This window comes from Talpa occidentalis, unplaced genomic scaffold (assembly GCF_014898055.3).
Source record: "Talpa occidentalis isolate TD23 unplaced genomic scaffold, MPIMG_talOcc4v2.1 talOcc4.12, whole genome shotgun sequence".
In the NCBI taxonomy this organism is placed as follows: Eukaryota; Metazoa; Chordata; class Mammalia; order Eulipotyphla; family Talpidae; genus Talpa; species Talpa occidentalis.
In genome coordinates this window covers 91,488,120-91,515,350 of record NW_023601212.1, presented here as the reverse complement: position 1 = coordinate 91,515,350, position 27,231 = coordinate 91,488,120, and the positions used below count along the sequence as shown (strand labels likewise).

General features: G+C 42.6%; 2 protein-coding genes across 2 annotated transcripts in view; one reads left to right on the top strand and one right to left on the bottom strand.

The window, feature by feature from the left end:
- Window positions 1–22,811, bottom strand: part of LOC119241867 (acyl-coenzyme A synthetase ACSM1, mitochondrial-like) — a 52,679-nt gene extending 29,868 nt beyond the window's left edge. Inside the window, 9 exon segments of the mRNA XM_054692913.1 lie at window positions 6,150–6,251; window positions 8,697–8,777; window positions 9,519–9,642; window positions 10,434–10,516; window positions 11,238–11,394; window positions 14,226–14,369; window positions 16,101–16,308; window positions 20,152–20,362; window positions 22,620–22,811. Of these exon segments, the coding sequence (XP_054548888.1) occupies window positions 6,150–6,251; window positions 8,697–8,777; window positions 9,519–9,642; window positions 10,434–10,516; window positions 11,238–11,394; window positions 14,226–14,369; window positions 16,101–16,308; window positions 20,152–20,362; window positions 22,620–22,811 (1,302 nt within the window).
- LOC119242359 (acyl-coenzyme A synthetase ACSM6, mitochondrial-like) overlaps window positions 1–27,231 on the top strand; it is a 272,902-nt gene that overhangs the window by 179,139 nt on the left and 66,532 nt on the right. The window lies entirely within an intron of this gene.

Sequence of the window (27,231 nt, the reverse complement as noted above, 5' to 3'; positions counted from 1 at the left end):
TGACAATGCTCGAAAAAGTAGCACTTATGGGAGGGGGTAGTTACAGGTCAGACTTAACGCAGCTTGAGAGCAGAGATCTTAGTCCCATTCAGTCCCGGTGCTTTAGGTGAGCTCAGTGTCTGAACAGCCTGGCTTTTCAGTAGGGTTTGCAAATTGACTAATATCTGGGATGAATAACAGATTCTAGAGGCATCTGGAAGAAGAGAGATTCACTCTGATAAAGCAGCCACCACAAGAAGGCAAGTAGGGTTTTCCTTGTGTGTATCTCCCACAACCATTTTTGCTGTTTTGGATTTAATTGAACACCAACATTCACCCCCTTCCCTCTAGGAAAACAAGTTACTTTGAAATTTAGGGCATGGGGAGAGATTGTAATCTGGCATATGGTGAGAGGGGGTGCAAAGCTTCTCCTAGTGCCTCCCCTCCCCAAAGCAAGGCCATGATCTCCCAGGATGCATGAACACTGAATGTAAAGAAATGTGCAAAAACCTCCCAGACTCTCATTTTCAAAATCAGCACTTGTGTGATGTTTACCAAATGCCAGGCATTGTTCCAAATACTTGACAGGAATTGACTCACTTAAGTCTTACAAAAATCCCCCCAGATAATAGCTGCTAGTAATATGTCTGTTTGTATTCAGGGGAACAGAGGCAGAGAGAGGCTCAGTTGGGCCTGCACAGCTAGTCGTAGAGCTGAGATTCTGGGCTGTCATCAGGCCACAGAGGCAGGCAGTGCTCCATAACTTTGTCTTTCTGCCTCTTCAGTATTAGTCAGAAGAAGTAATGCTGGCGTCTATGACAAACACTCCCTGCATCTCCCTACATTTAGACAATAGTTTATTGCCCGCTAACTCCCTGGGGTACAGTTCTGAGCCTCAGGTCATTAGGAATTTGGGTCCTATCTTCTTTTTTTTTCTTTTAAAGATCTATTTATTTATGCATACAAGAACTGGGGTGTAGGCCAGAGGTATAGTGGGTGAGAGGATTCACCAGAGAGAGTGGGGAGCAGAACAGTTGGATCTACTGAAATACACTGCTGAGGGGAGCAGCAGGCGAGACAGGAAGGTCTGCTGCGCCATGTGGGTTGCTCTCTGGCAAGCCAGGGATCAAACTCGTGCTTCAGTGGCTGGTGATAGCTTGATAGCACTATCTTTAACCCCTGCGTCAGGGAGGCCCAGGTCCTATCTTCTGGTAGCTTCTGACAGCTCCATTATTCCCTGCCAGTCCTATGCTGGTCTTCTGCCTTTGTTGCCCTTGTGCACCAGAAGCCAGGGGGCTGGTTCTCTTCCGCTGCTGAGTTCCAGAGCCTGACACCTAACACGCATCTCTCTTGCATTTCAGGATTCCTGGTGGTCTGGCCCATGCTCCTCCTGCCTGTCCTCCTAGCAGGGCTGTTCTGAGAACTCACTGGGTAGCAGCCTTCACTTCCCTCTGGCCCTGGCTTCCATCACCCTCTGGCTCTTCCGGTTCCCTCAGATCACGTAGACAGTGTTAGCGTCCACAGACCCCAGGCTGGGCGAGGCTTGGGGAAAGCGGTGAGCTTCCCTGGCTTAACTCTCTGCGTGTCTTCCCTTTTTGCCCCCGTGTTGGGACCCTGCTGCCTCTCTTGGGCTGACTTCCTCATTCATTAGCAAGACCTTGAAAATAAACTTGCCAGGTGTCTCTGGCTCCATCTTCACCAGAAGCTGGCATGTGTTGTAACTCCAGGGCAGAGGTGTGAGGTTGCTGGAGGGCAGGGAGGGGATGACACCTTCTCCAGTGCCTCATCCTCACGCCTGACACATCTCACGGACTGATTTGCTTTCACCCTGATTCCTCTGACGCATTTCTGTCATGGTCACAAGGATTCCAATGGGAACTTATAGGGGGTCATTTTCACAGTCCCTGCTTCAGGGAAGACAGGTCTTCATTGCTCCCCGGGCCCTACTATACCACAGACATGCTTCACTGTGCCCACAGCCGCACTCCCTGCCCAGGGCCCTGGGTGCGGGGGCACTGCTGGCTGTGGGTGCAGGGACACTCCCCTAGCTGTACGCAGCAGGGCTTGCTCTGGAAGGTGAAGATGGGAGTGCCCATGGAAATCACCCATGGGGATGTAGCCATAGAGCTTGGGAGAGCGGACGCCCCTTTGGAACTCTACAAAGTTCTTCACAAAGATGCCACAAACAGAAAATGTTTCTTCTCACCTGCACATATGAGGCCCCTCCAGGTTGCTGGGAAAATGACAGGCTTGGGGTCAGGGCTTGGGAGGGGGAGCCTGTTTATCATCAGGGGAGGACTCTGCAAGGTGCTTCCCTGCTCAGAGGAGGTGTGGCTGCAGAAAGAGGAACCACCTTTGCGCCTCTCTCTTCCTGAAACCACACAGCCCTCACTGCTTGTCCTGCATGCCCCCTTCACTTCGCCCTCCCTCTCACACCAGCTCTCCCTGTTGGCGCATCAGCTCTTGATTGGATAAAGACATTGCAGCTTCCCCTTGGTCCTCATCCAGGGACACAGAAAGCCCTGGCAGGCACATCCAGAGATTCCCCCCCCCCCCCGGGAGTCTGGTTCCCACTCACCCCAGCCAGAGCTTCCCTGGCCCATGTTCCAAGTCCGGCTGAGTGGGGTCACCCAGCACAAACATAGCGGGCCCTGAACAGAGGGGGGTGCTTCTTGGGCAGACACCCCAAGGCCACTGTGAGAGTCATCTCTTTAAAAGGAGGTTCCTAGGAGGCATTGCTTCCTGTTTCCCAGTTAGTTAGTGGGTTCACAGCTAGCACATCCCAAGACAGGGATTCCTGAGCAGGAGTAAACTAAGAGATGCCCAGAGGTCCTAACCTTCCGTCTCTGGGCCTCATCTTCTGCCTTCTGTAGAGTTAAGGGGCTTGGCCAGAACAAGATCCTCGAACATTTATTCTTGGATAGCCTTTACGTACATCTGATTTGTCCCAATTAAAGGCTGATAAACTCATGTTGATGTCAGGCAGGCCGCTCAGCTCCCCATTCTGAGAATCCCTGCCTCTACTCCAAACTCTTTTTCATAAAGGATTATAAATCACCTTTTATTTCTTTCCTAAATATCTGGGTAGAGGTTTTACTTTTGTAAGAAACATTTCCATGTATGTCTCTTGCAAAACTGAAACCTCTATCCAGGTTTCAGAGCCCCTTCTTGCCACGGTCAGGACAGCCCATGAAGTTCTCTGCCATTAATGAAGACTCAGAGTCTAAATGAATTTGCAGCAGGGGAGGCTGGGGAGAGAGCCGTCGAGAGTAGCTCTGCCTTTCACTTGCCCAGCCCAAGATTTTATTGAATATATGAAAAAAGGAACAAGAAAATAGCACGCAATTGTGTTTATACTTATACAGATTAATAAATTACTGCTGAAAACAAGTTTTCTAGTTAATAGGGAACATGTGCACAAGCCAGCATGTCCTCAGAGACCAGGAGTCAATTCTGTAATGCCTGGAACTCCACACACAGAGTAGACAGGTCCTCTCCAAAAACTCCAGCTCCCTTCAGGGCAGCAGCCTCCCAATTCCTTCTATAATATGTTTTCTATTTCCTAAAACCACCAGCCTAAAATAATCCTTATGGCAAAGAGACATTATTTCAGAGAGGCAAACTTTGCTCCCTTACACCTTCCAACTCCTCCCTCCAGTGTAGAGCTGACCAAGTCCACTTTGTCAAGTCTTAATAGCACATTGTGGACAAGGAAACATACTTTTCTTACTTCCTCTCTAAATTCTCAACTCAGACATGCTCTGTAATAAAAGACAGATTAACAGGAGAAAAACAAGCAGAAGTTTAATAATGTTAGGGAAGAAAGGAAATTTCCCTCACCCCTCTGGGTTCTTCTTGAGCTGGTCAAGCAATCCACATCAGACAATTTAGCAGGATAAAAGGACAAATTTGATTACATATGTATGGAGAATTCACACATAAGTGGATTCTAAAGCTATATACAGGGCTATATATCCTGATCTAAGGAATGGGACAAGAGCTGGGTTTCAAGGTGAGAGGAGGAATCTCAGGAAGAGAAGAGGGTTTCACATGACCAGATGCTCTGTAATTGAATGTTTGTCCTGCCATCCAGATAGGTTTCTCTGAAAGAAAGTCTGTATCTGGTAAAACAAAACAAAATTTGAAAATTTTCTTATAGGTTTTATATTTATATATAATTTGGTATTATACCAAATTTTCATTCATTTCGTTAGTTAGGAGAGACATGAAAGTTTCTCATGAGCCTGCAGGGGTTCATTGACCTTAGCTATAAATAATCTACATATCAAATCGGCATGTCTTGAGGTGCATACTTCCATCACATGTATACCTCCTATGTTCCTGGGAAAGACCCCAGAAAATGGAAAACACTACAAAGTAGCCCAAAAGAGTTGAGAAAGGAGGTTCATTGAAGGAATATCTATAAGATAAAGTCTCAGGGCTAATTAAATTTCCACCAAGAGTGGATATGTCAAATAAATCATGCATTTGGTGGGATATTGTGAAATTAATAAAACTTTTGTCATATAAGATTAGTTGATCTGTGAAAATCATGAGAAGTAAAAAAGCAAGTTTCACAATATCAGGTAGAAGTGAAAACACAATTTCATAAAACAGTATATATAAACAAAAAATAATAGAAGGAGATATACCCAAATATTAGCAGTGGGCAATAATTGCAGATTATGAGTGAAAAGAATTTTCTTCTTTGCCTTTTTCTGTATTTTTCAACATCTTCTATATTGAACATAGATCAGTTTTATTGCCATAAAGGCTGACTACATTATATATTTATGTTTAAGAATAATTAAAAGAAAATTCTCCATTAGAAGGAAAAAAAAGAAAAGTTCTTCTTTGTAGAAAAATGTCACCTAATTAATGCATGAGGAATGGCAGTTTAAAATCACCATTTTGCATCCTGTATGTTAATAATTGATCCAGGAAAGAATCAGAAAATTACTGGATGACAGTTGATTGGAGAATAAGATAGTCATGGAATTTCACATGGTTACTCCACAGATTACTTAATAATCATAAAGGAGGGGGAATACATCTTGACAATGGAGAGAATTGGTAGTGAAAACCTTAACTCAAAGGATCAAAACTATCAGTTTCCAAAGTGGGATAACACAAAGTTTCCCCAATTAGAAGAAATAAGAAATATGCAACATCACCTAAGTAATAGCCTTGCTAGAAATGGATATTCCAAGTCTCATTATGAGGACACAATAGATAAATCTAGAATTAGGGACATTTAACAAGAAAACAGGTCTCTACTTTTCAAGAATGTTTATGTTATCAAAAGCAAAAAAAGGTCAGCTTTGTTTTAAGTCAAAAGAACTGGACACACGAAAACCAAATAAATGATCCTTGATCACATTTTGGATTACAAAAACTAAGAAATACATTTTGATGACAATGGGAAAAAATAGAAATATACAAAAAATATTAGATAAAATGAAGGAACTGTCTTTAATTTCTCAGGTAATGGCAATTCAGGACAAAGTGTTGTATTTGCACTGTCTCCCAAATAACTCTTCAAAATCATATAAATGCAAATGAGGCAAGATACTCACAATGTGTGTACAGCTGAGAAGCATGCAGGTGTTCATTGTGCTATTTTTAAAAAAATTTTTGTAGGGCCTCCCCTGGTGGCGCGGCGGTTGAGTGCTGGGCTGCAAAGCTGCCCGCAGGCTCTGCAGCCCTGGTTCGATCCCCGGCTGCCGGTGTGGGTCCCACATGGCACGCAGACCTCTCCTGCTGTGCCCGCTGGTCCCCTCAGCAGTGTATTTTGTCAGTCTGCCTGCTCTGCTCCCCGCTCTGGCTCTGGTGAATCCTCTCACCCTCCCGCTCTTCTGACTGTACCCAGTGCTTGTATAAATAAATAAATCTTTTTTTTTTTTTTTTTTTGGTGGGACCCTCATCGGTGGCCGGGGAACGAACCAGTGCTGCAGAGGCTGCGGGCAGCCTCGCAGCCTAGCGCTCAACTGCTGTACCACCAGGGGAGGCCCAATAAATAAATAAATCTTTAAAAAAATTTTGTAGATTTGACAATTTGCAAAATTAATGTTGACACAAAAGTATCTGGCAAATCATGCAATGGTCTAGATTGACGACACCATTATTGTAATGACAGTGGGAGTGTTTAGAGAAAGGAAAGTCTTCCTTACCATGTGTGGATAGTACAGTGAGCTGGGTTGCTTCCACTGAACACGAAAGGCAATATTCCCTTCTTCTCCTGCAGGCAAGGTATTTGAGTTTTCATCCACAATCTGAAATTCAGAAACCATGAAGGGATTTTTCCTTGCACAACATTTGTTCTGTTCCTAAAACACCAGGAGATCTAAAGCCAAGGCTATCACCTCACTGTCCCCACAGGGATCTAGGAAATTGCTCGGTTGGTTGGTTGGTGTAGAGACAGCAAACTGAGAGGCAGTGGCTACTGCATCAGAGGGACAGAGTGGGAAAGAGCGGGGTTTGACTGTCTACTCTCCACCGCTGACATTGACAACCTGGATCCTTCAGTTCTCTAAAGCTCAATTTCCTCATCTAGAAAATGAACACTCTGAATTTTATTCTGAGGATAAGATGAAATATCCAACTAGTACAGACTATTGGGAAGCAGGAATTGCAGGGAAAGAGCAGGTGTGATCATGGAGTGAAGTGGCAAAAGTTACATCCTGACCTCTACTCAGTGATTTTTCACCTCGTAGCAAGTATCTCCAGACTTCTGATACCATTTTGGAATAAATGTTAAATACACACCCAATTTTAAGGGTTATACCCTTCCAAGTTGTCACCTTGGAAAGAAATATTCATTCTTATTCTGAATTGTCCTTGCTGAATACTCTAGATTTTTTCTATAGGAACAGCCAGCTCTAAGAGTCAGAAAGTCTCTGGGGCAGTAAGAAAGACTTCATGCCTCCAAGACAAACTTGCTTTATGGGGGAAAAACAGGTGTCCAAGTCTAGCAGACAAAATGAATTATCTGGCGAATCAATTTTCAAATGAGATTTGAGAAGTTGATTTTATGGTAAATGGAATTGTTTCCTTAATTTCATTTTTGGATTGTTCATTGCTAGCATATGGAAGTATAATTGATTTTTGCATTTGGTTTTGTATCCTGAAAATTTGCTGATATCATTTATTACGTGTGTGTGTATTCCTTAAAATGCCCTATTTGCAAATTGTTAATCATTTTGAATTGAGATAGTTTCCATTCCTCTTTACCAATTTGTATGCTCTCTATTTTGTTTTCTAGTCTAATTGCCCTGGATAAAACCTCTGTGCTGAATAAAAGTGGTAAGAGCAAACTCCCTTGTAAATCCTGATCTTGGAAAATTTCAGTCTTTCACTGTGAAGTGTGATGTTAGCTGTGGGTTTTTGTAGATGCTATTTATCCTGTTGAGAAACTTCCCCTTTATTCCTTTTTTTAACACTTTTTTTGGCACTAAGGTTATAATATTGGTTTATATCATTATTTGTGTTTCCCTCCTTCCGCCCCCTTCTGCACACACTTCAAGTATTATTGCTATGGCTCACCCATCACCAAAAGCACCTGGGGATCCACCACCTCAATCCACCCTGCTCCCTCCCAACTTTATTCTCATGGCTCCCTTCTTTCTCTGGATTCCTCCGTTCTAGAACCAATTTTTCAGAGTTAGTTTTTAAGTTTGGTTTTATCTTTTCCTTTGTTTAGTTTCTCTGTATTCTACCAATAAGTGATGCCATCTGATATTTTTCTCCTTCTGATTTATTTAGCTTATCATAATCTCTTCCAGCTCCATCTGTGTTGCCAAGAGAGGCATCAATTTATCTTTTTTGATTGCTGAGTAGTATTCCATTGGATAGATATACCACCTCTTCTTGATCCGCTCATCTGCTTTTGGGCATTTAGGTTGTCTCCACATTTTGGCTATTTAATTAGTGCTGCTATGAGCATGGGAGAGCAGTATTTGCTTTGAATTAGTGTTTTTGTGTTCTTTGGGTAGATACCTAGGAATGGCATTATTGGGTCACACAAGAGATCAGTCTGCATTCCCACCAACAGTGTAAGAGTGCTTCTGTTTTCTCAACATCCTCACCATCATTGATAGTTGTTGTAATTTATCAAATGCTTTTCTCTTCATTATAGAGATGATCATGGATTTCTGTTCTTTGATTCTATTAGTATGCTATGTTATATTGATTGATATCCATATGTTGAGCCAAGCTTGTATGTCTAGAATAATCCCACTTCCATGTGGTATATAAACCATTTATATGCTACTAGTTATGTTTGCTAGTATTTTGAGGTAGATTACTGTGTAGTTTTCTTTTCTTGTGAGCTCTTTGATATCGGCAGTTGGATTGTCCTGGCCTCATTTGATATTCTCACTTTGAGACCAGCCATCAAAACTCCCCCTCATATTTTTGGGAAGAATTTGTGAAGAATTGCTGTTAATTCTCCTTCAAATGTTGGTTGTCCTTACACCAGTGAAGTCATGATTGAAAGTGGAAGTTGCTACTTATTCGCTGGGTAATCTTGGTAAAGTTACTCTAACCTGTTAAGCCTCAATTTTGTCATCCATTAATTGGGGATAGTAATGATACTCTTGTGTTAGGATTGTGGCCATGAGCAAATGAAATAACATTGCTAAGTGGTAAGGACCTTGTTTGGCACTTAGTAAGAGCTCAATTAACAATAACTGTCATACTCATTACCTATGATTTCTTACCTGTACAATATAAGGTGGCAGTGGCTTCCCCAGAGAACCTGGCTTTAATTTCATTTGTTTGGAAGTGGCACAGAGCAGCCCCTGCATTAAAGAAATACAGAAAAGTTTTTGCCTTTAAAAAGGGAGTGAATAAATTGACCTAGCCATTAATCACCAATATCTGATGTCGCCAGGAAAAAAAAAAAAGAGATAACCACACCTTATATGCCTCCTGATGGAAGAATATTATATGACCTAAGAAATAGTATAGGAAAAGAAAAAATAAAGCAGGGATATGATTACACCTCCAGATCTATCTACCAATTGTAAGGAAATACAGAGGAACCCCAACATGTTAAACGCCTTAAGGGTGCAACTAGCAAAACCCAGACTGGGAAATATTTGAAAGGACCAACATCTCAGCAATTTGTTACCTTTTTCAAGTAACAAATTACAAAGAGAAAAAAGAGATAATGAGGAAATCCAAAGACTAAAGATATGTAAGACTATCAACTCATCACAGCAGGTGGACCCGGTGCAAACACATAGCAAACAATAGAACATCACAGTTTCGCTTTCTCCACATCCTCTCTAGCACTTGCTGTTGGGTGTCTTTTAACATGTTCCTTTCTCAGCAGTGTGAGAGAATATTTCATTTGCCCATAATCCTTTGTCTTATGATCAAAGAAGAGTCTCTCTAGTTTAAGCCATTTTTCTCCTCATGTATTTAAGATCCAGCTATCTGCACGTGCACCTGGTGCTTTGACAAAGTGTTTACATAGTAAATGGACAAGTGTGGTTAAATGACAGTATTAACTGACTGACCGTCCAGTATCAACCTACAGTTTCAGTCTTCGCATAGCCTTCGTAGATGTTCAACTTAGTGATGCATTTCCAGTTTGCTATCATCCCAGGGCTTATGGGTCCTCCTGCAGACACACAATGCTTCAGGCTCTTGGATCTGTAGCTGGAGGGTCATCACAAGTTATTCTTAGGCTTGGTGAACATTTCTACCAATAACAGGTCTGTTGTAAGGAAGACTCTTGGGAAAATGATACAGATATTGCCAAATACGTAGGAGGTACTCATGAAGTGGTCTTGATGTTTTTATTTCTAGTTTATTAAATAAATCTATTTCAGACCTTCCACTTGGATCAGTCTCCATGAAGACTCTCATTTGTTTTTCTGGAGTAGAAGCATTAGTGTTAAAAGTGAATGGATCATTTAACTGATAGAAATGATTGACTGTTAGAAAGTGGCCAGCCGTCTGAAGGAAGGTCTAAGGTACAATGTGGAGTGAAAAATACAGTGTGATACTCCCTATTTAATCTCTCACCAGTATTAGAATATATTTCTATGGAGGTAGATAGAGACATAAATTTATTTTTTAAAGGTCTAGAAGTATCTCTATTCACTAGAAGAGTTGGCCTTTGCTTTAATGCTGACCTATATTTTACATTCAATATATTTGTCTATAAAATTTATCTTGTTGAAGGTAGACATACAAATTAGTTAGCCACACCCAATCTTTTGATTACAATCAAATTTTATATTGAGGAGCCAGAAGATATGGACTTTCAAAGTCATAAGGGAAGAAAATCCCTGTACTCTTAAATGGATTTATTGTTAAAAATGGCAACAAGAAAGGTGAATGAGTGAAGGGTAGAATTGGGTCTACTTTAATAAAGTGAAGGTTCCTAGTCTTGTTTGTCATACCCTGAGTAGACATGGACTCTCTCTGGGAAGGTCCTCTCTTACCTGATGAAATGTTTGTGTTGAAGCAATTCCTGGTATACCCCTGGATTTCCAGATAGAGTGGTGATGGGAAATCTGTGCAAGGCCTGCACCCCAAAGAAAAAGCCAATCAACATGTAAAGATGGGGATGAGAATGTTGGAGGAAAAGTGTAGGGGAGAGGATCACAGACTTCCAGACTCAGCTGGGACAACTTCCTTATCTTGACGAGCTAAGGAAGAGAATCTCACTTTACCTTTCTGGATCTAAGAAACACTGTGTTCATCAGATGGTAACTGAATGGATACACAGCTAGACATTTACTTCTGGATCCCAGGAACAATAGGCCTAGATGTTGCTAGTAAAACTTGGGATTGTGGAGGTAGTTTAGGGATCATGGGATAGGGTGCAACAGACCAGGGTTTAAATCCTGGTTTCACCACTATGATTATTTGAGCTAGTTACTCAATCTTTTTAGGCCTCAGTTTCCCCAGTCTCTCCCTCACTGTTGTTGGGGAGATGAAATGATGTTGAAATGAGTTTCGACATCAGGTCAATAAATGATGGCTGATATTAATATCATATCATCTTTATCATTATTGCTTTTTGAAAGTTTATTTTTCGGTAATTCAATGAAGCAGCCAAGTCCTGACACCACACATGGCTCAGAGAAGTAAGAGGACATTGTTCTCAGAAGTAGTGAATAGTTTCAAATGACATTCCAAATTTAATTCTTGGTTCACCCAATTTGGGACATTTGAGTCACTGGGTCGTTGCCAGTGCTTCCCTTCTGGCCCTTGCTCCAGCCCACACTGGGAACTGGTCTTACGTTTAGAACAGTCTCGGGGCAGAAGGTTGGCATGTGATGCAGAAACACGCAGGCTCCTTGGAGCCAAGCTCCCAGCACACTGCTCAGTGACAAGCTTCCACTGAGGGCATCCCCCAGATACCAGAAGACATCTGTCGGCTGGAGGTCCATCCACTGTCTAAAGAAAATAAGAAAAATGTCTGAGTTCCCCTGTGGCAGTACTAACAACAATATAATGATTAGCTATCGGGCACTAACCACTCAAATGAGAGTAAGTACAGGCTATTTATTCAGAGCCGTAGCAAAGGAGTCAGCCACCATCACCTGCATCTTGGCAGAGATGCAAAGGCTGGCAGAGGAGTGAGAAGGCTCTGTAGTGGGAAAGGGGAAGACTTCAGGCGTGCCCTGTGCCCTGGCTGGAGGAATTTGGGAAGGACAGGAGTGTGGGGGTGTGTGTGGGGGGGTGGGGTGTGAGGGGTTGGGGGGTTGTGGGGGTAGGGGGGAGGGAAAAGCAAGAGGTGGGTTAGCTAGAGGTGAGTTGTTCTGTGTGATAGGTGTGACTTTCTCTGCTGGTTCTAAGTTAGAAGGGAGGAAAAAGTAAGGGAAGGTGTCAGTTATTAATCAAGTCTTGACCGTTTGGGGCTCATTATTACAGGGGTTATTTGACTCCCTGCCAGCAGGAGTCTGATGTCCTCCGAGCCTCGCTTAGAGCCAGCAGCTGGCTTCCTGGGCACGTTCTGCATTTGAAAGTTTGGATTCCTGAGTTGGTTGCTCCAGACGCTGGGTCAGAGCCTTGTTTCTCTGCGTGGCCTGGCCACTGTCGACATGTATGTGCAAGCTCTCACACCATGTACTGGTACTGTGACAAGTGCTTTACATGTGATAAGAAGCTGCATATTTTCCTCTCCACAAATAGCAACATGCTCAACACTCTCTCCTTTACTCCTTGTTTTCCTGGCCAATTCATACCGAAGGTCTTTGCATAGCAAGGAGATAGAGACATAATATTCCATTGGATAGTAATGCATTATTTCTTTCTCCAGCTGTCTAGCACAACCCTTTTGCTATTTCAGTGTTACAAGAATATCTTGTTCATGGAATCTTGATATTTTGGACACTTGGCTGCAAGTCTATGGCAAACATTCCTGGAAGTAGGCTGCTGGTAAAAGGGCACGTGAGTTTGTAATCTTGAGAAATGCTGCTAACATTTACCTCCAGTAGACCTGATTCTTAAATAAAGCCTACTGGATTGGCATTTTGATAGATGCGGGAACGTCTTCTAGGTATGAAATAGCTCGTTCAAGGCAGTGAGTGCAGACTTGGGATAGGAACCCAGGTCTAGTGAATTCCATGGACAGTCTGGGTTCCATCAGTCTTGTCCATGTTATGGTAGCTACTGTGAATTCCGCTCCAACTACATGCCGGACACAGAGCTAAGCATGCTGCTCCAATAGCTCACTTAAATGTGACAAGTCTAGGAGGCAGATATACTGTTTTTATTCCATGGAAGAGACTCATTTATGAGAGTAAGTCATGCCATTACTCTCACCGACAGCACTGCCAGCTAAACCTGGACATGCTATTGGTCATAAGGTACTTGCTGAATTTAAGAGAGTGAAATGTAAAAAAAAATGTGCATCTGAGAGTCCATAAAATGTAGCATTATTCCATTTAACACATGAGGACACTGAAGTGAGCTGAGATGACATGCCTGAGTTCACACCAGTCATTGACATAATTGAGGTTTGAACCCTTACCTGTTTAACGCCTGAGCTACCATTTAGTGCCGACACTTTCCTCGCTCTTGTCCTGGAAACAGGTACCTCCTGGGACTTAGAGCTTCTTCAGAGTAAAGTAGTGGCACCAAAGACATATCCAGGTTTAGCAGGCAGAAGAGGAAGACTAGAAAATGTGCACAGCTGTCGTGCTGGCTGTTAGGAGCTAAATTGCCACTCCTTCTGCCTCCTGATCTATTCATCACGCGTTCTAGATTATTGTTATAGGATAATATATTCCTGCTTAAAAAATCCTCAGTGATTCCTTCTTCTCTTTCCACGACTTCGACTGCAGTCAAGGGGACCCTGCGCTCTCTCTAGCCCCTTGCTTTTTCTCTTCCATGCTTTGCCATTTATACTCTGCTCTGCTTTGCGTGCTCTTTGGCACCCTCATAGCCATATGATGGAACTCCAGATACAAAGTTCACTTCTAATCCTTTATATGCTCCTTTCCTCTGAAAATGATGCCTCTTTCCTCTGAGTCCTGCTAGTACTTTCTCTCTCCCATAGAACCCTGACTTCTGTCATGTATTGTAGTTACTCACATACTACGCTTTGCTTGCTGATGAGTCTATGGACTTTTTGAGGGTAAAAACACTTGACTCATCTTCAAATGAGTCATCGCAGGCAGGATTGACAGTATGTATGGGAAACTAAGCCCTCTCAAAACCAAGCTAAAACATCTAAATCAATTACTTCAATGAGTATCCCACTGAAGAGACAGAAATCCGTTTTAGTGCATTGGATTTACCGAGAGACGGTATGATAAACATTTAGAGCTATTAGAGATTTTTTTAAAGGCTTGTCTGACATGGGATTTTCATCTTAGATGCTGTCTCTAGACCCAAACCCTTCATTAGCTGTGACTCTACCTCTGTGTCTGTCACTCTTACTCATCCCAGTGCCTGTAACAGAACAGGCAACATATAGCAGTGTATTGTTTTGGGATAATTGCCCTGGGCCCCTCCCTAGTTATATGAACTTACTGCTCTTCCTTTGTCTCTCAGAATCTTAGATTTCTGGATCTACAATAATTCACTTTTCATCTTTTTATGTTTTATGTTTTCATCTTTTCATCTTTTTCCACTCTTTCATCAGTCCTATTCCTTTTCTCAGTATTGACATTTTCTGCAGTCATGGGTAAGAAACTTCTTAGTTCTAGTCCCATGAAACACTCTCTTGCCTGTACAAGAAAAGAGCTCTCAGGCCTGTAAAGGTTGTGTGAGGAGCGTACCTTGAGGTTTGGCTAAATCCCATTCCCAAACCATAGTGGGAAAATGCGACCATTTGGGGAGAACTTGTTGTTCTGTTGGTGAAAAAAATGGCCATTGGATCTTGACTCTTGGTCGCCACACAGGTCTGCTTAGGAGGGGCGACTCTGTAGGTCACAAAAGAGGCAACAGTGAGTTCTACATGCAGGTTCTCTCTGGTCACCTCACACTCATAAGAACAGCCTGTATCAAAAAGACTGGAAAACAGCCTGTGTTGGCAAGGGTGCTGAGAAAGGGACTCTTGCACACTGTTGGTGCGAATGTATATTGGTGCCCAACCCAGCACTTTCTTGACTCACCTCACTTGATCACTCTAACCCATCCCTGGATCCAAAAACACTTTATTTATAATAATAGGTAGCTAGGGCCTCCCTGGTGGCGCAAGGGGTTAAGCACAGCACTGTGAAGCAATCCCAGCCTCTGCAGCACAAGTTTGATCCCTGGCCAGGGAGCTGACCCACATGGCACAGCAGACCTCTCCTGTCTCACCCGCTGCTCCCCTCAGCAGTGTATTTCATTCAGTCTTCACGTTCTGCTCCCCACTCTGTCTCTGGTGAATCCTCTCATGCCCCCCGCACCTCTGGCCTGTACCCCAGTTCTTGTATGCATAAATAAATAAAAAAATCTTTAAAAAAAATAAGCAGCTAGTCCAAGGACGGTAGTTTGCCAATTTGATTTTCTTTAATTTCAGAGAATATTAAAAATTAATTGGATTTTAAAAGACTTCCAAGACGACCTTGTAGTTATAAACTTTAAATCTACAATACAAACATCAAAGTTAGATACAAATATAGATTTTAAAACTTCAAATTGTTTTTTTGATTATTTTATAAACGCATGCATGTTTAAAAATTTATTTTAAAGTTCAAATGGTATTTCTCTCTGTCACTGAGTATTTGGGTGTTCCTTTTCGTTTCGTGCCAGAAGTGAGTCCTGTCGGTTTGCTCCTTCTTGGCCAAGGTGGCCTCTCACCCTGACAGCTGCACCAGCCTGCGTCCCAGTCTTATTACTCCCTTTTTTGTGCTCTATTGTTCCTCCAGCTGCCAGAGTGTGGTGTCAACAAAGTAAATCCAATCAAGTCCTTCTCTCCAGGGTTTCCCAGATGGCTTCCTGCATAATCTACAGGGCATCTAGTATCACTGTCTCTTGCTCTTCAACCCTGTCCACCCACTCTCTTACTCACCGTATTTGGCATCCTTCCTGTTCCTCAAAACAGATCCAGGGCACTCCTGCCTCCGGCCCTCCTTTCCCTCAGTGATCCCTGTGCCAAGGACATGGTCCCCATGGATTTTCAAAAGGTTGCCATGTTGGCATTCAAATCTCAGCTTAAATGTTCTCTCCCCAGAAGCCACTAAATCTAAAGTAATGCTCCCCTCTCACATCAGGTTACTCCTTCTCAATGCCCTGCTTTTTTTGAAGCTTCTTTTGCAGTCTGTCTTGCTCATTTATCATTTGTCATTAAAAAAAAAAAATCCCTCAGTGGGACACAATTTGGGCTAAGACTTGAATTTGTGCTCTCCAATTTTCAGATCTAAGGCTCCCAAATTAATGCCATTACTTTATTTTAACCTCTTTGTGTTTTTCTTGGTCAGCCTTCTCCCAGAATTAACACTCCCAATTTTGGGAGGTAAGACTTTCACTAAGACTGAGAACTTGTAAGACAGATCAGGCATTCCTGTGTTGGGAGTGTTCTCCCGTCAGACAGACATTACTGACCAGACGTTACTGACCTGCTCCCCTCTCTCCTTCCACATTACCCACATTGCTTCTCACATATGCCTTCCAAAGTCGGACATTTTGTGATTTTAGTGCCCTGTTTAGTATCAGTGCCCGCTCACCGCATCAAATCCCTGAAATCCAACCATCCATCATAGCTCTTATCTGATACCAAGAGCTTGGTCTTCAAGGTGGGGCAGTTGGACAGCACAGAGTCAACAAGTGGAACCACAGCCTTGTTGACCACAATGCATTGGGCCTTAGATGTGTGCAGCTGATAGAGAATCTCCTTGGCAGTCATTTGGGGTGTTCCTGGCACAAAGGTGATTCCTACAAGAGCCACAAAGGAAGATTTTATTCATATTTTTTAAGTGAGAATATCTCCTCGAGTATTCTGGCAAGCACAGGTGGTCTCTTGAATACTATCTCTCTCTGGGATGTAACCTCGCCATTGGGCCAGCAACAAAATGGCAGCCAGCGAACAACTGAGAAGTGGGGGGGGCACCGACCTTTGTTACCATTTACCTTTTCCCCTTCAAGCAGCCCATAATTTCCATGGGCTGCTTTTCATGGGTCAGATAGTTATTTGAAATGTAGGCTGATTTTGAAATTGAGTGATGCAAGGGGGTTACAGAAAGGCCCTCTTGTTCTTTCTCCCTTGCCTGACAATGGCTGGTGTGTGGGTTCCTGGATTTGCATTAGACACAAAATGTCCTTCCTCTGTTCATGGGCTGTTCCTTAATCTTCCTTTCATCCATATGATACTTATTTTGGGCTAACTAGGTGAGTGGCACAGACTGGGTGTGTCTGCTGCCCCAGATTGTTCTACGATTGTGTCAAGCAGAGGCTTCCCTTGACTGCTCAGGTCTGGAGAGTTTGAATATTTCTGGAAAAATTGATTATGATATTGCCTGTCTTACCATAATGCTTATACACCCTGTTACAGACTTCCTAATTTTCTAAAGGATCTGGTTTACCAGTGCAGACATTTCCCACCTCCTCTAACATGGATAAACAAAATACAATACACATATGTAGGTATATATGTAAAATGGAGTACTATACATCCATAAAAGAATGGAGTGTTAATACATGCTATAATACGGGTGAATCTTAAAAACATTGTGCTCATGCTCTACCAACTAAGCTAGCCAGTCAGACCAAATCATGAAATTTATTTTGAACTACAAAAGGTCCTCGTAGCAAAACAATCCTGACAATAAGGAACACAAACTGAGGTGACATACTTGCTGACTTCAAACTATGCTACAAAGTGAGAGTAATGAAAATAGCATGGTATTGGAATAAAAACAGTCACACAGATTAAAAGAACAGAGTTGAGAGCCCAGAAATAAAATCACACATATAAGGACAACTTGTTTTTGATAGAAAAGCTAAGAACAATGGAACTAGGAAAGTCTCTTTAATAAATAGTATTGCATTTCTGGCAAGAGTATGAAATTACACCACTATCTAATACCATATACAAAAGTTAATTCAAAATGGATTAAAGACCTGGATATAAGACCTGAAACAATAAGATATGTAAAAGAAAACATAGGTGACATACTCCTTGATATCAGCCTTCAGATGAGTTTTGGTACTCACTACAATGGCAAGGCAAACAAAGTAAAACTAAACAATTGGGACTACATCAAACTGAAAAGGATCTACACAGCAAAAGAAACCAGCATTACAACGAAAAGATATCCTACTGAGTGGGAGAAGCTATTTGTATATTATATATCTGACAAGGGGTTAATATTCAAAATATACAAAGAACACATAAAACTCAATAACAAAAAAAACAGTCTTATTAAAAAATGGGCAGAGGATCTGAATAGACTCTTCTCTACAGAAGACATGCAGATGTCCAGTAAGCTCATGAAAAGATTTTCATCATCTCTTATTGTTAGAGAAAGGTATCAGAACAAGGACATACTAGCATACAACCAATAACATGACTATTATCCAAATGACAGGGAGCAACAAGTGTTAGGATGTGGACAGAAGGGAGCCCTTATAAGTGCTGGGAATGGAAATTGGCATAGCCCTTATGGAAATTCTTCAAAAAATTAATAACATAATTACAGGGCCTCCCTGGTGGCGCAAGGGTTAAGCACAGCACTATGAAGCTGTCAGAAGTCTCTGAAGCACAAGTTTGATCCCTGGCTGGCCAGGGAGCTACCCACATGGTGCAGCAGACCTCTCTGATCTCACCCACTGCTCCCCTCAGCAGTGTATTTCAGTAGATCCACCTGTTCTTCTCCCTCCTCTGTCGCTGGTGAATCCTCTCACCCACCACACTGCTAGCCTGTACCTCAGTTCTTGTATGCATAAAAAAATAAATCATTTTAAAAAAAGAACATAATTACAATATGACCCTGAGATTTCACTTCTGGCTATTTATCAGAAGACTAGGAAAGCACTAATTCAAAGAGACATAATGTACTGTCAAGTTCATTACAGCATTATTTATAATAGTGAAGAGCTGGAAACAAACTAAGTGCCCTCTGACTAGTGGGTGAATAAAGAAGATGTGTTGTCTATACACAATGGAATAGTATTCAACTTGTGAAAGGTGAGTATGGCTAGCCCTAGAGGGGATTAGTGAACTTAGCAAAATAAGCAAGACAGCAAAAGATACATGCTGTATGCTCTCACTCATACGTGGTATACCAAAAAACCAAACAGATGAACTAAGCAGAACCATTCATGTATCCATTGATCACTGTAAATCATTTTAATTATTACCATGTAAATGGCCCCTACCCTGCTTTGGACTGATAGCTGCAGCCTATGCTGGACACGGCCACAGAAATCCCTTCATATAACTTGACCTCAAATGAAAGAGCCGCTGGGCCCGGGCCAAACGGGTCCGTGCCCCTCAGGATAACCTAGTCCAGTGGGAACTGGGAAGACTTTGGGATCCCGGGTGTACACGAGCGTAGGGCTGGCTCACTTCTTTTTTTTTTTTTTAAGATTTATTTATTTATGCATACAGGAACTGGGGTGTAGGCCAGAGGTGTGGGGGGGGGGTGAGAGGATTCACCAGAGACAGAGTGGGGAGCAGGACAGGCAGATCTACTGAAATACACTGCTGAGGGGAGCAGCAGCGAGACAGGGGAGGTCTCCTGCGCCATGTGGGTAGCTCCCTGGCTGGTGAATCCAACTCGTGCTGCAGTGGCTGGCCATAGCCAGGTAGAGCTCTTTAACCACTGCACCACCAGGGAGGCCCCGACTCGCTTCTTTCTCTTCGGTCTGTGCCACCACCTGGCATTCTCAAGGGAATTTGCTCTTTGAGTCACTTTTTTCAGGTTTTCCTGACTAACAACCTGTTAGCAGGCAAAGGCAATAATCAACTACGTCATTTTGGACAACTCCTAATGATGCAAGCTTGGACCATCTTAGAGACAATTATTTGAATTTCACGGGAGTCTCCCAATTACTAAAGAGAAAAAAAAAAAAAAAAAGGATGCCTGTATTCTGTATTCTGAGGGGAGAAGACAAGGAGGCCTGAATTAGAGTGGGATTTTTCATCAGTACCCTCACATCAGTACCCCTGCGAGATTGCCCATGATGGAGGCATTTCCTGCTGGTGATATTTTCGCTGGAGAGTGAGCCTCAGAGGCCTGTCAGATGCCACAAGGGGAAGGACATCCTAAAAGCATCCCAAACCTCACCTCAAGATCATTTGGGGGTTCCCCAGGACTGTCCAATACGGGAATGGAGAGGGCCCTCTTAGGACTGTCCCCACGCTCTTTACAGATGTGGGAACTGAGACCCCAAGAGGGCGAGGGGTGTTTGTTTTGTTCCTTGATGTTGACTGAGCTTGGACAGAGCTTTATATTTCCTTGAAGCCACGAATGGCCTGGTAGCCTAGCATGCTACATGGATTATTTGCTTTTTAATTCTCATAGAAATGCAGTAAGACTGGTTCTATCTCTCTGCTTAGTTCATAGACAAGGAAACTGACTCAGAGTGGCCTTACAGTACACTGTAAGTGTGGTCAGTGGTTGAAGTGGGGTTCAACCAAGGCCTGTTTAAAGACCCCGATACCATGAGAGAAATTCAGGAATTGAGGGCCATCCCTTTAACACCTCTCCATGGTGTGAATGATTTGAGGTCAAGATTCCACCTGAATTCCCATGTGGGGTCCCTCCCCAGCCTCACCTAACTGCACACAGGCCAGGAAGATGCAGTAGGTTTCCGGTGCGGGGCCCAGGATTATCATCAGCCGGTCCCCACGGTTGAGGCCGCAGGTGTCTGAGAGGATGCTGGCTGCCTTCTGGAAGAAATGACTCATCCTCTCAAAGCTCCATTTATCCTCTTCTCCTTCGGTGTTGACTTCCCAGAGAGCAGGGTGAGCCTCCCTGTGTCCATCCTAAGTGGGATGATATTCAAAATATTTGCTATTAGTCAACATGGACCATGGCTCCTGGAGGCCCATACCGGTCAGATACCACTCTTGAGTGGTCAGATCTTAAAGACAGTCCAGGATGCTTGGGGCCTTGGGAGCAGCGACTATTTCTCAAGAGGCATGAAATATTTTAATGTTTAAGCAACTGGCCTGCTGGTACTGAGGAGTTTCAACAAATGTAGAGGAAACTCGACATTGGCGGTGTTGAAACAGCCTTGCCTAGAAGAAGGCAAAGACTTCCCAGGGCGCCATCTTGTTTGGAGAGAAAGAGCGTCTTCTTCCCGACCCATTCTAATTTTATTTTTGCCCCAAACATACCTTATTGACTGCTGCAATTTATTTTTCAGTGGGGCAATTTGTGAGAAAGAAAGCCTCTATTTTCCAACACTGCTTCGTGGGGGCACAGATGAAGGATCCAGCCCTTGTAAGCATCTCCTTCCCGACGAAGCTTTCCTCTCCATTCTAGAGGGTGGGTTTCCCTTCCCTCTGGATGATGGAGGAAGAGAAGTGGCTTCCTCCTCCCACCCTCTTCGTCGGCCTTCCCTTCTGTCCTCTCTCTCCTCTTTTTTCCTACTTCTGTCCTCTTTCCTGACCCCACTTCTTTCTCCCTTGTCAACCTCTTTGCTCCCTCCGTCTCTTTATCTCACCTTTCTCCTCCTTCCTGCACTGACAGTGGCCTGGTCCACAGGATCCTTCTCCATGTGGCCATTTTAGAACCAATCATTACAACAGGGGAAATGGGGAGTGGGCAGGGTGTTCCCCAATCCGTCCTCCGCACATGATGAATAAGGATAACACACCCAGACCCTCTCTCCATCAATTTTCTGTTTGCTTATCAATGATGGGTTTTTTTTTTTTTTTGGTGGTTGTGGGGGTGGGGGGTTTGGGGGGTGGAGGGGGGCTGGGGGGTGGGGGTGTTCCAGGGCCAGGCCGAGAACCCATAGCTATTTCTCCAGCTTCCTGAAGTTTTCATGTGAGCTGTTAAATATGAAACCATCTGCAATATGATTTATTCCTGAGGCCGTGGGAGTACTTCTCAAGTTCCTGATCTAATATCCTTGTCTGACCTCTGGCAACTCTGTTCCAACTCAAAATCCTTCGGTAGCTCCCGACACCCAATCACACCAGTTCCAAACTCCATCCCTCAGTCTTCAGGCCCTTTTTGGTTTCAACAGCTTCTTGCCTTTCCCCCCTCAAAACTGACTACTTTTTATATATTCATTTATTTTTTTTTTTTACATCATTGTTCATTTTTAAACAATATTTGCTTCCCCCACCCCCCCAGGTGTAGTCCCCATAGAGTTTCCTTCCCCAATGCACCCGTGCACCAGCCCCTTAGTCCCCTGTGCGCATCCCTCCCTCCCTCTGATCCCTCTCCCACCTCCCCTGCAGGATGTCTCTGATTTATAATTGTCTGCTTTTGTTTTGTGGTGTTTTGTATTGTTATTATTTTAAGACATCGGTGTAAAAAAACTCACTACTTTTTATATGACCCTATACTCAGTCAATATACCCCTGAATATTTCTCATAGTTTCTTATTGTCCTATTTCTACTCACATTTTCTTTGCCTACAGCTTCTTTCTCCATATGTCTTTGTTGAAATTCTACCCATTCTTCAGGATCCAGTCTTGTCTCCCTGCTTTACAAAATCTTTCTAAATTCCATCACCCAGATGTAAACTTATTTCCCTTTGTCCCTCCTGCCTCTTACCCTTTGTGGTTCTCTCTTGCTTAGAGGGAAAAAAAGAAAGCATCCAACTGTGAGCAACTCTGGGGTTGGGTCTCTAAAACTTAGTGCTGGGAAATGCTCAGAATAGGTTTGTTGAATGAGAAATAAATCATATCATTCTGACAATAATATTTACAAGTGGTGATAAAAACAGAGTATTTGCAAGCTGTTAAATCCTATGCTAGGCACTTTTTTATTAATTGTTTCCTTTAATCTTCTCAACAACACTTTGAAACTAACATTTACATTTTACCAATAAGAAAACTAGGCTTTAGGGGTAAAAAATTTGCTCAAATTTGACAAAGCCAGAATTTGAACACAGGTCTGTCTGGCTGTCACGCCTGTGTTCTTAGCATTTTGCTATAACATCTCTCCTCTGGATTTATACTTTCTAGCACCAGGCACAGAGAGGGTTTGAATTTTATCATCTTTGGTTGTAAACCCCTCCAGTTGGCCCTGGCCAATATTTCGAAGTTAAAACACAAGTTTTACCTTTTCCAGTTGGGACCAATGGTCCAGCACATCCTTTGCAAAATTAAAGTGCTGGGGCACTGCTTGGCCGAGGGTCCTGTGGTCAAGAGATCTGAAGGTCCAAGTGGCAAATTTTCTCTTTGGCTTGCAGCAGGCTCCACGTCCCATTCGGGCACACCGGACCAAAGAGAAGAGCTGGAATTGGCCCCTCATTTGGTTCAGACGGGGAACTGCCTAGGCAAATGGAAGAAAAGGCAGGGTGGATGGGTGGCTCAGAGAGATAAATTTGAGGTTGGGGTGCTGAGAATGAATCTATAAAGCAACATTTCTCACGTGAATGCACGCAACAAATCTCTGAAGAGGGAGCAGATTAGTGTAAATATTTACCAATGTCAAAAGTCTGTGTGGGGAGCTTCCGGTGTTGGAAGGAGGGTGGAACTGTTGTCTTCTGTCCCCTCTACTTACAATTTGTAAAGTGGCTGTTAGTTCTGAGGAAAGAGGCATCTTCCTGACCATAGAACAGACAAGTCTTGGTGGACTTTCATTGGCTCCTGAGCCCAAAAGATAATCACCTTTGCTTTTTGGAGGTGGGGCTTCAGGACTATGAGGTAAGAAGAAGCAACAGATGCAACTTGATTTTTAATATAATGCCAGAAGTAGGTCACAGGCTGCAATGCCAAGTGTGATAGGCTATAAAAGACAGAACTTACATAGGATTTTATCACGCAATATTGTAGAACAGGAAGGAGATTGATCAGCAGGAAAAGGAATTAATGGTATTGAATCCAAGTGGATATTTAATCCATTAAAAAGTGATGTTTTCTTTTAGAAATGTGCCCATTTCTAAATATGGATTGCTTATTCTAAAATAGTGATTGCCTCTCCAGACAGAGTAGGTGGTGGAAATTTTGGGACATTCAGGTAGGGAAAGGAGACCTCACAATATTCATCAGAAGAGGGGAGGGTCAAGTTAGCCAAATCTAAAAAGCTTATTTGAAAGGTATTGATATTACATACTTGTTTGTCCAATAAAATATTAAAGATCTATTATTTTGAAGAGATTTTAACTTTACTTTTCTATCTATGGGATGTGTAACCTTGTTATTGGGGGTTGATACTCTTCACCCCAATTCCTAACCATGTCACCAAACCCAGGAGAGAATAAACAATGACTGCCTTGGATGATGGGTGGACTTATTCAAGTTTCAGAAAGCCGGGATTACTGGTTTTAGTTTGATGATACTGGCATATCATACATTTACTTAACATTAGAGTGGAAAATAGTCCTAATAAATGTAGTTCAAACTATGTTAATTATTTAAAGAACTATTCATAAACATACTCGTAGAACATTTCCCCACACAAAGAAAGTCCTTATTTCCAAGAAAATATCACTTAAAAATCTCAGAATTTGATTCTCCTAGACCTGAATTTCATTTTACCTTTGACCCAAGGTATTGTTCCTTCTAAACATTTCCATGCCTTGGGTTACCTCATCATGAGAAATGGCCTAATGCAATTATTTCCTGATTTCTTGTCTGTTTTCCCCACAGACACTTAATTTTGTCCAGTCACATTGCCAGCACATAGCAGAGAAAGCATTCAGTGAATGCTTATGGAAGGAATAAATGAATTAACCTGCTAGTGGATGACCTTTAGAAAGCTGCTTAACCGCTCTGAGCCTCCAGTCACCTGTAAATTGTATGAGTCAAGATCTTTGAGTCCTTATCTCATAGAGTCACCATGAAGAGTAACTTAATTCACATGTTAAGTGCTCAAAATGAAAACTAGCACACAGAAGTATGTAGAGAAAGTCATTGTTATTCAAATACATAGTGAAAGTCAGGTATTGTTCTAGGATTGCTTGCCCCCAGGAGATTCTTGACACATTGGAATCTTATGAAATAATGAATGTAACTGCCAGCCAAAAATGGGAGCACTTAAATAAATGTATAATGGACACAACAATAAATTTAAAGATTTTCATCCTGAATTAAGAAATGAGTGTTCTTGACCCTGTTCAAGGAATTTCAGACTTTCGCAAAATAGCAGAATGAATGTGTCTCTACATAGCTCTCAGATCTTAAGCCTACCCTTATATGCTTAGGAAAAGGAGATATTTTGGGACAAGTCTGGTTGCACAAAGGCTGAAATTTTTTTCTTTCAAAAGATCCATTTATTTATTTATTTATCCATTTATTTATCCATTTATTTATGGGGTACAGACCAGAGGTGTAGGGGGTAAGAGGATTCACCAGAGACAGAATGGAGAACAGAACAGGTGGATCTTCTGAAATACACTGCTGAGGGGAGCAGCGGGAGAGCCAGGAGAGATCTGCTGCACCATGTGTGTAGCTCCCTGGCCAGGGTTTGAACTTGTGCTGCAGTGGCTGCAGATTGCTTCATAGTGCTGAGACTTAACTCCTTGTGCCACCAGGGAGGCCCTGACAAAGGCTGAACTTCTAGTACTAGAAGCTATTGGAGGAAAAGAATACAAGTCACCAGTTTTTTCTAAGACCAGGATACCCTATATGGTAGATTACAAAAATGGCAACAACCCTTAGAAGAGTCTCCTATTAAGAGGTAGATCCTATTTTTCTACTTTTTGAAAATGGGAGGGTGTGGGTGAGACAAAGTCTGAAGGGTTAACTTGCTCTCAAACCCTAAGAGTACATTAAAAAAAAAAAATCTTACCTAACTTATCAAACTTTCTGAGACTTGATTACAGACACTGAAAAGACTGGAAATTTATCAAAAAATCTTGAGCTGATCTCAAGGCTGGCTGGGAATTGAAAACCCAGAAATCAAAATGACACAGAAACCAGGAGCTAGTTCTCCTATCTCAATCAAATGCCCCGAGGGAGGAACTGGCTGGTTCTAGCACTTACCATAACAAAATTCACCAGAATTTTGCAAACTCTGCAAAAAAGTGGTGTTGTCTAAGACCTTAACAAGGTTTCTAAGAGAAAAGCAACCACAGATGCCAGTAAGTCAGCCCATGTGACCCCTCCCCCTCCATAGTAAGCCCTCACTGAGCCTAAGGAGGCAAGACGGTTGCTTGGGACCTGCCATCTTCTCAGGTCCCCAGTACCTGGCTAAACTGCTTTCCTTGTAGCAGTCTCCTCTGGTGGCTTGGCTTTCACATGACAAGTTGCTGGGCCTTGGTCTCCATAACCTTGTGACGTGCTGTGGTCCAACAGAATGCAGTTGTAATGATTCCATGAACATTGGATATCTGAATCTAATAATAGGATAATGGTGGAAATCTGATTCTCCTCCTTACCTGGGATTTGCAGGTGTTTTCTTTTTTTTTAAAGATTTTTATTTATTTTACAAGAGCTGGGGTAAAGGCCAGAGGTGCAGGAGGATGAGAGGATTCACCAGAGACAGAGCGGGGAGCAGTACAGGCCTATGGACCAAAAGCACTGCTGAGGGGAGCAGTGGACGAGACAGGAGAGGTCTGCTGGGCTATGTGGGTATCTCCCTGGCTGGCCGGGAATCGAACCCACACTGCAGAGGCTGCGGATAGCCCCACAGCGCTGCGCTCAACCCACTATGCCACCAGGGAGGCCCTGCAGGTTTGGCAGGGCCAAAAAAAAGAAATTGTTTGGCAGGGCCAAACAAAGAAATTGTTTTGGCTTTCTCTATACTGAGGCTCAATCTGAGGTATAAACTGAAGGTTTTCTCAGTTTGGTTTGTGCTTTTTGTGGACATACACAGTGACTTTTATCATCCAGAATGAACAAGATCTGGTGAAAGCAAACTGTAAGCATTTATTTGGAATTTTATTAGACTTCAGCCCAGGACACAAATTCAAAAAGCTCTTGAATTGTGTTTGATTTGCCTGAACGGGATAAGGCTTATATCCACACAGAAAAGTTGGCATTATAGTCACTTCTGTCAGCTATTTGAATAAGGATTACAAGTCCATCAGGTTCCAGAATGATTGTCCATTATAAAAATGAGGCTATGCTTGAGTTGGGTTCCAACTGGGGCAATAACATCCAGATCAGGTGAAAAGTTAGTTGAGCAATGATTGGTCGAGTTGCAATCCTGAGTGGTTTGTGGTGGGCTGGCTTGTTCACATTTCCTTCCAGTAGGTCTTTGTATCTATACATACCTGCACATGCCTGGACATGGGGCCTGATTCTCAATAGTCACCCCCCCCCCCACGGCTTCCACTTCATTTTAGTTACGCAGATTCAAATGAGACCAAAATGCTTCCTATTTCTTATCTCTAACTTTCCCTGCTTATATGGTTGCTTTTAAATATCTGAATCTTTAATGGCTGTTTCCCCAAAGGAGAAGCTCCCTGGCTGTTGTCCCTGAGCTTCCAAGAGGGAAGCTGGTGAATTCTCTTTAAAAAAAGTCTCATTCCTTGAGATGTATTCTATTTTTTCTGCTTAACATAATAAACTAAAAAATAACATCTCAAGGAAAGAATGTTAACAGGAGTATTGTGTAGATGAAAGTGTCAAGATGTTGACAATATTTGCCTCGATAGTATAATGATCATTGTAAGTAATTTTTTCTCTTCCCAGACACTTTTGCATACTTTCTGTATTTCCACAGAAGCATAGATAAGTGCAGCTTTCAGGAAAAAATAAAACACAAAGAAAAAAACCTCACATTC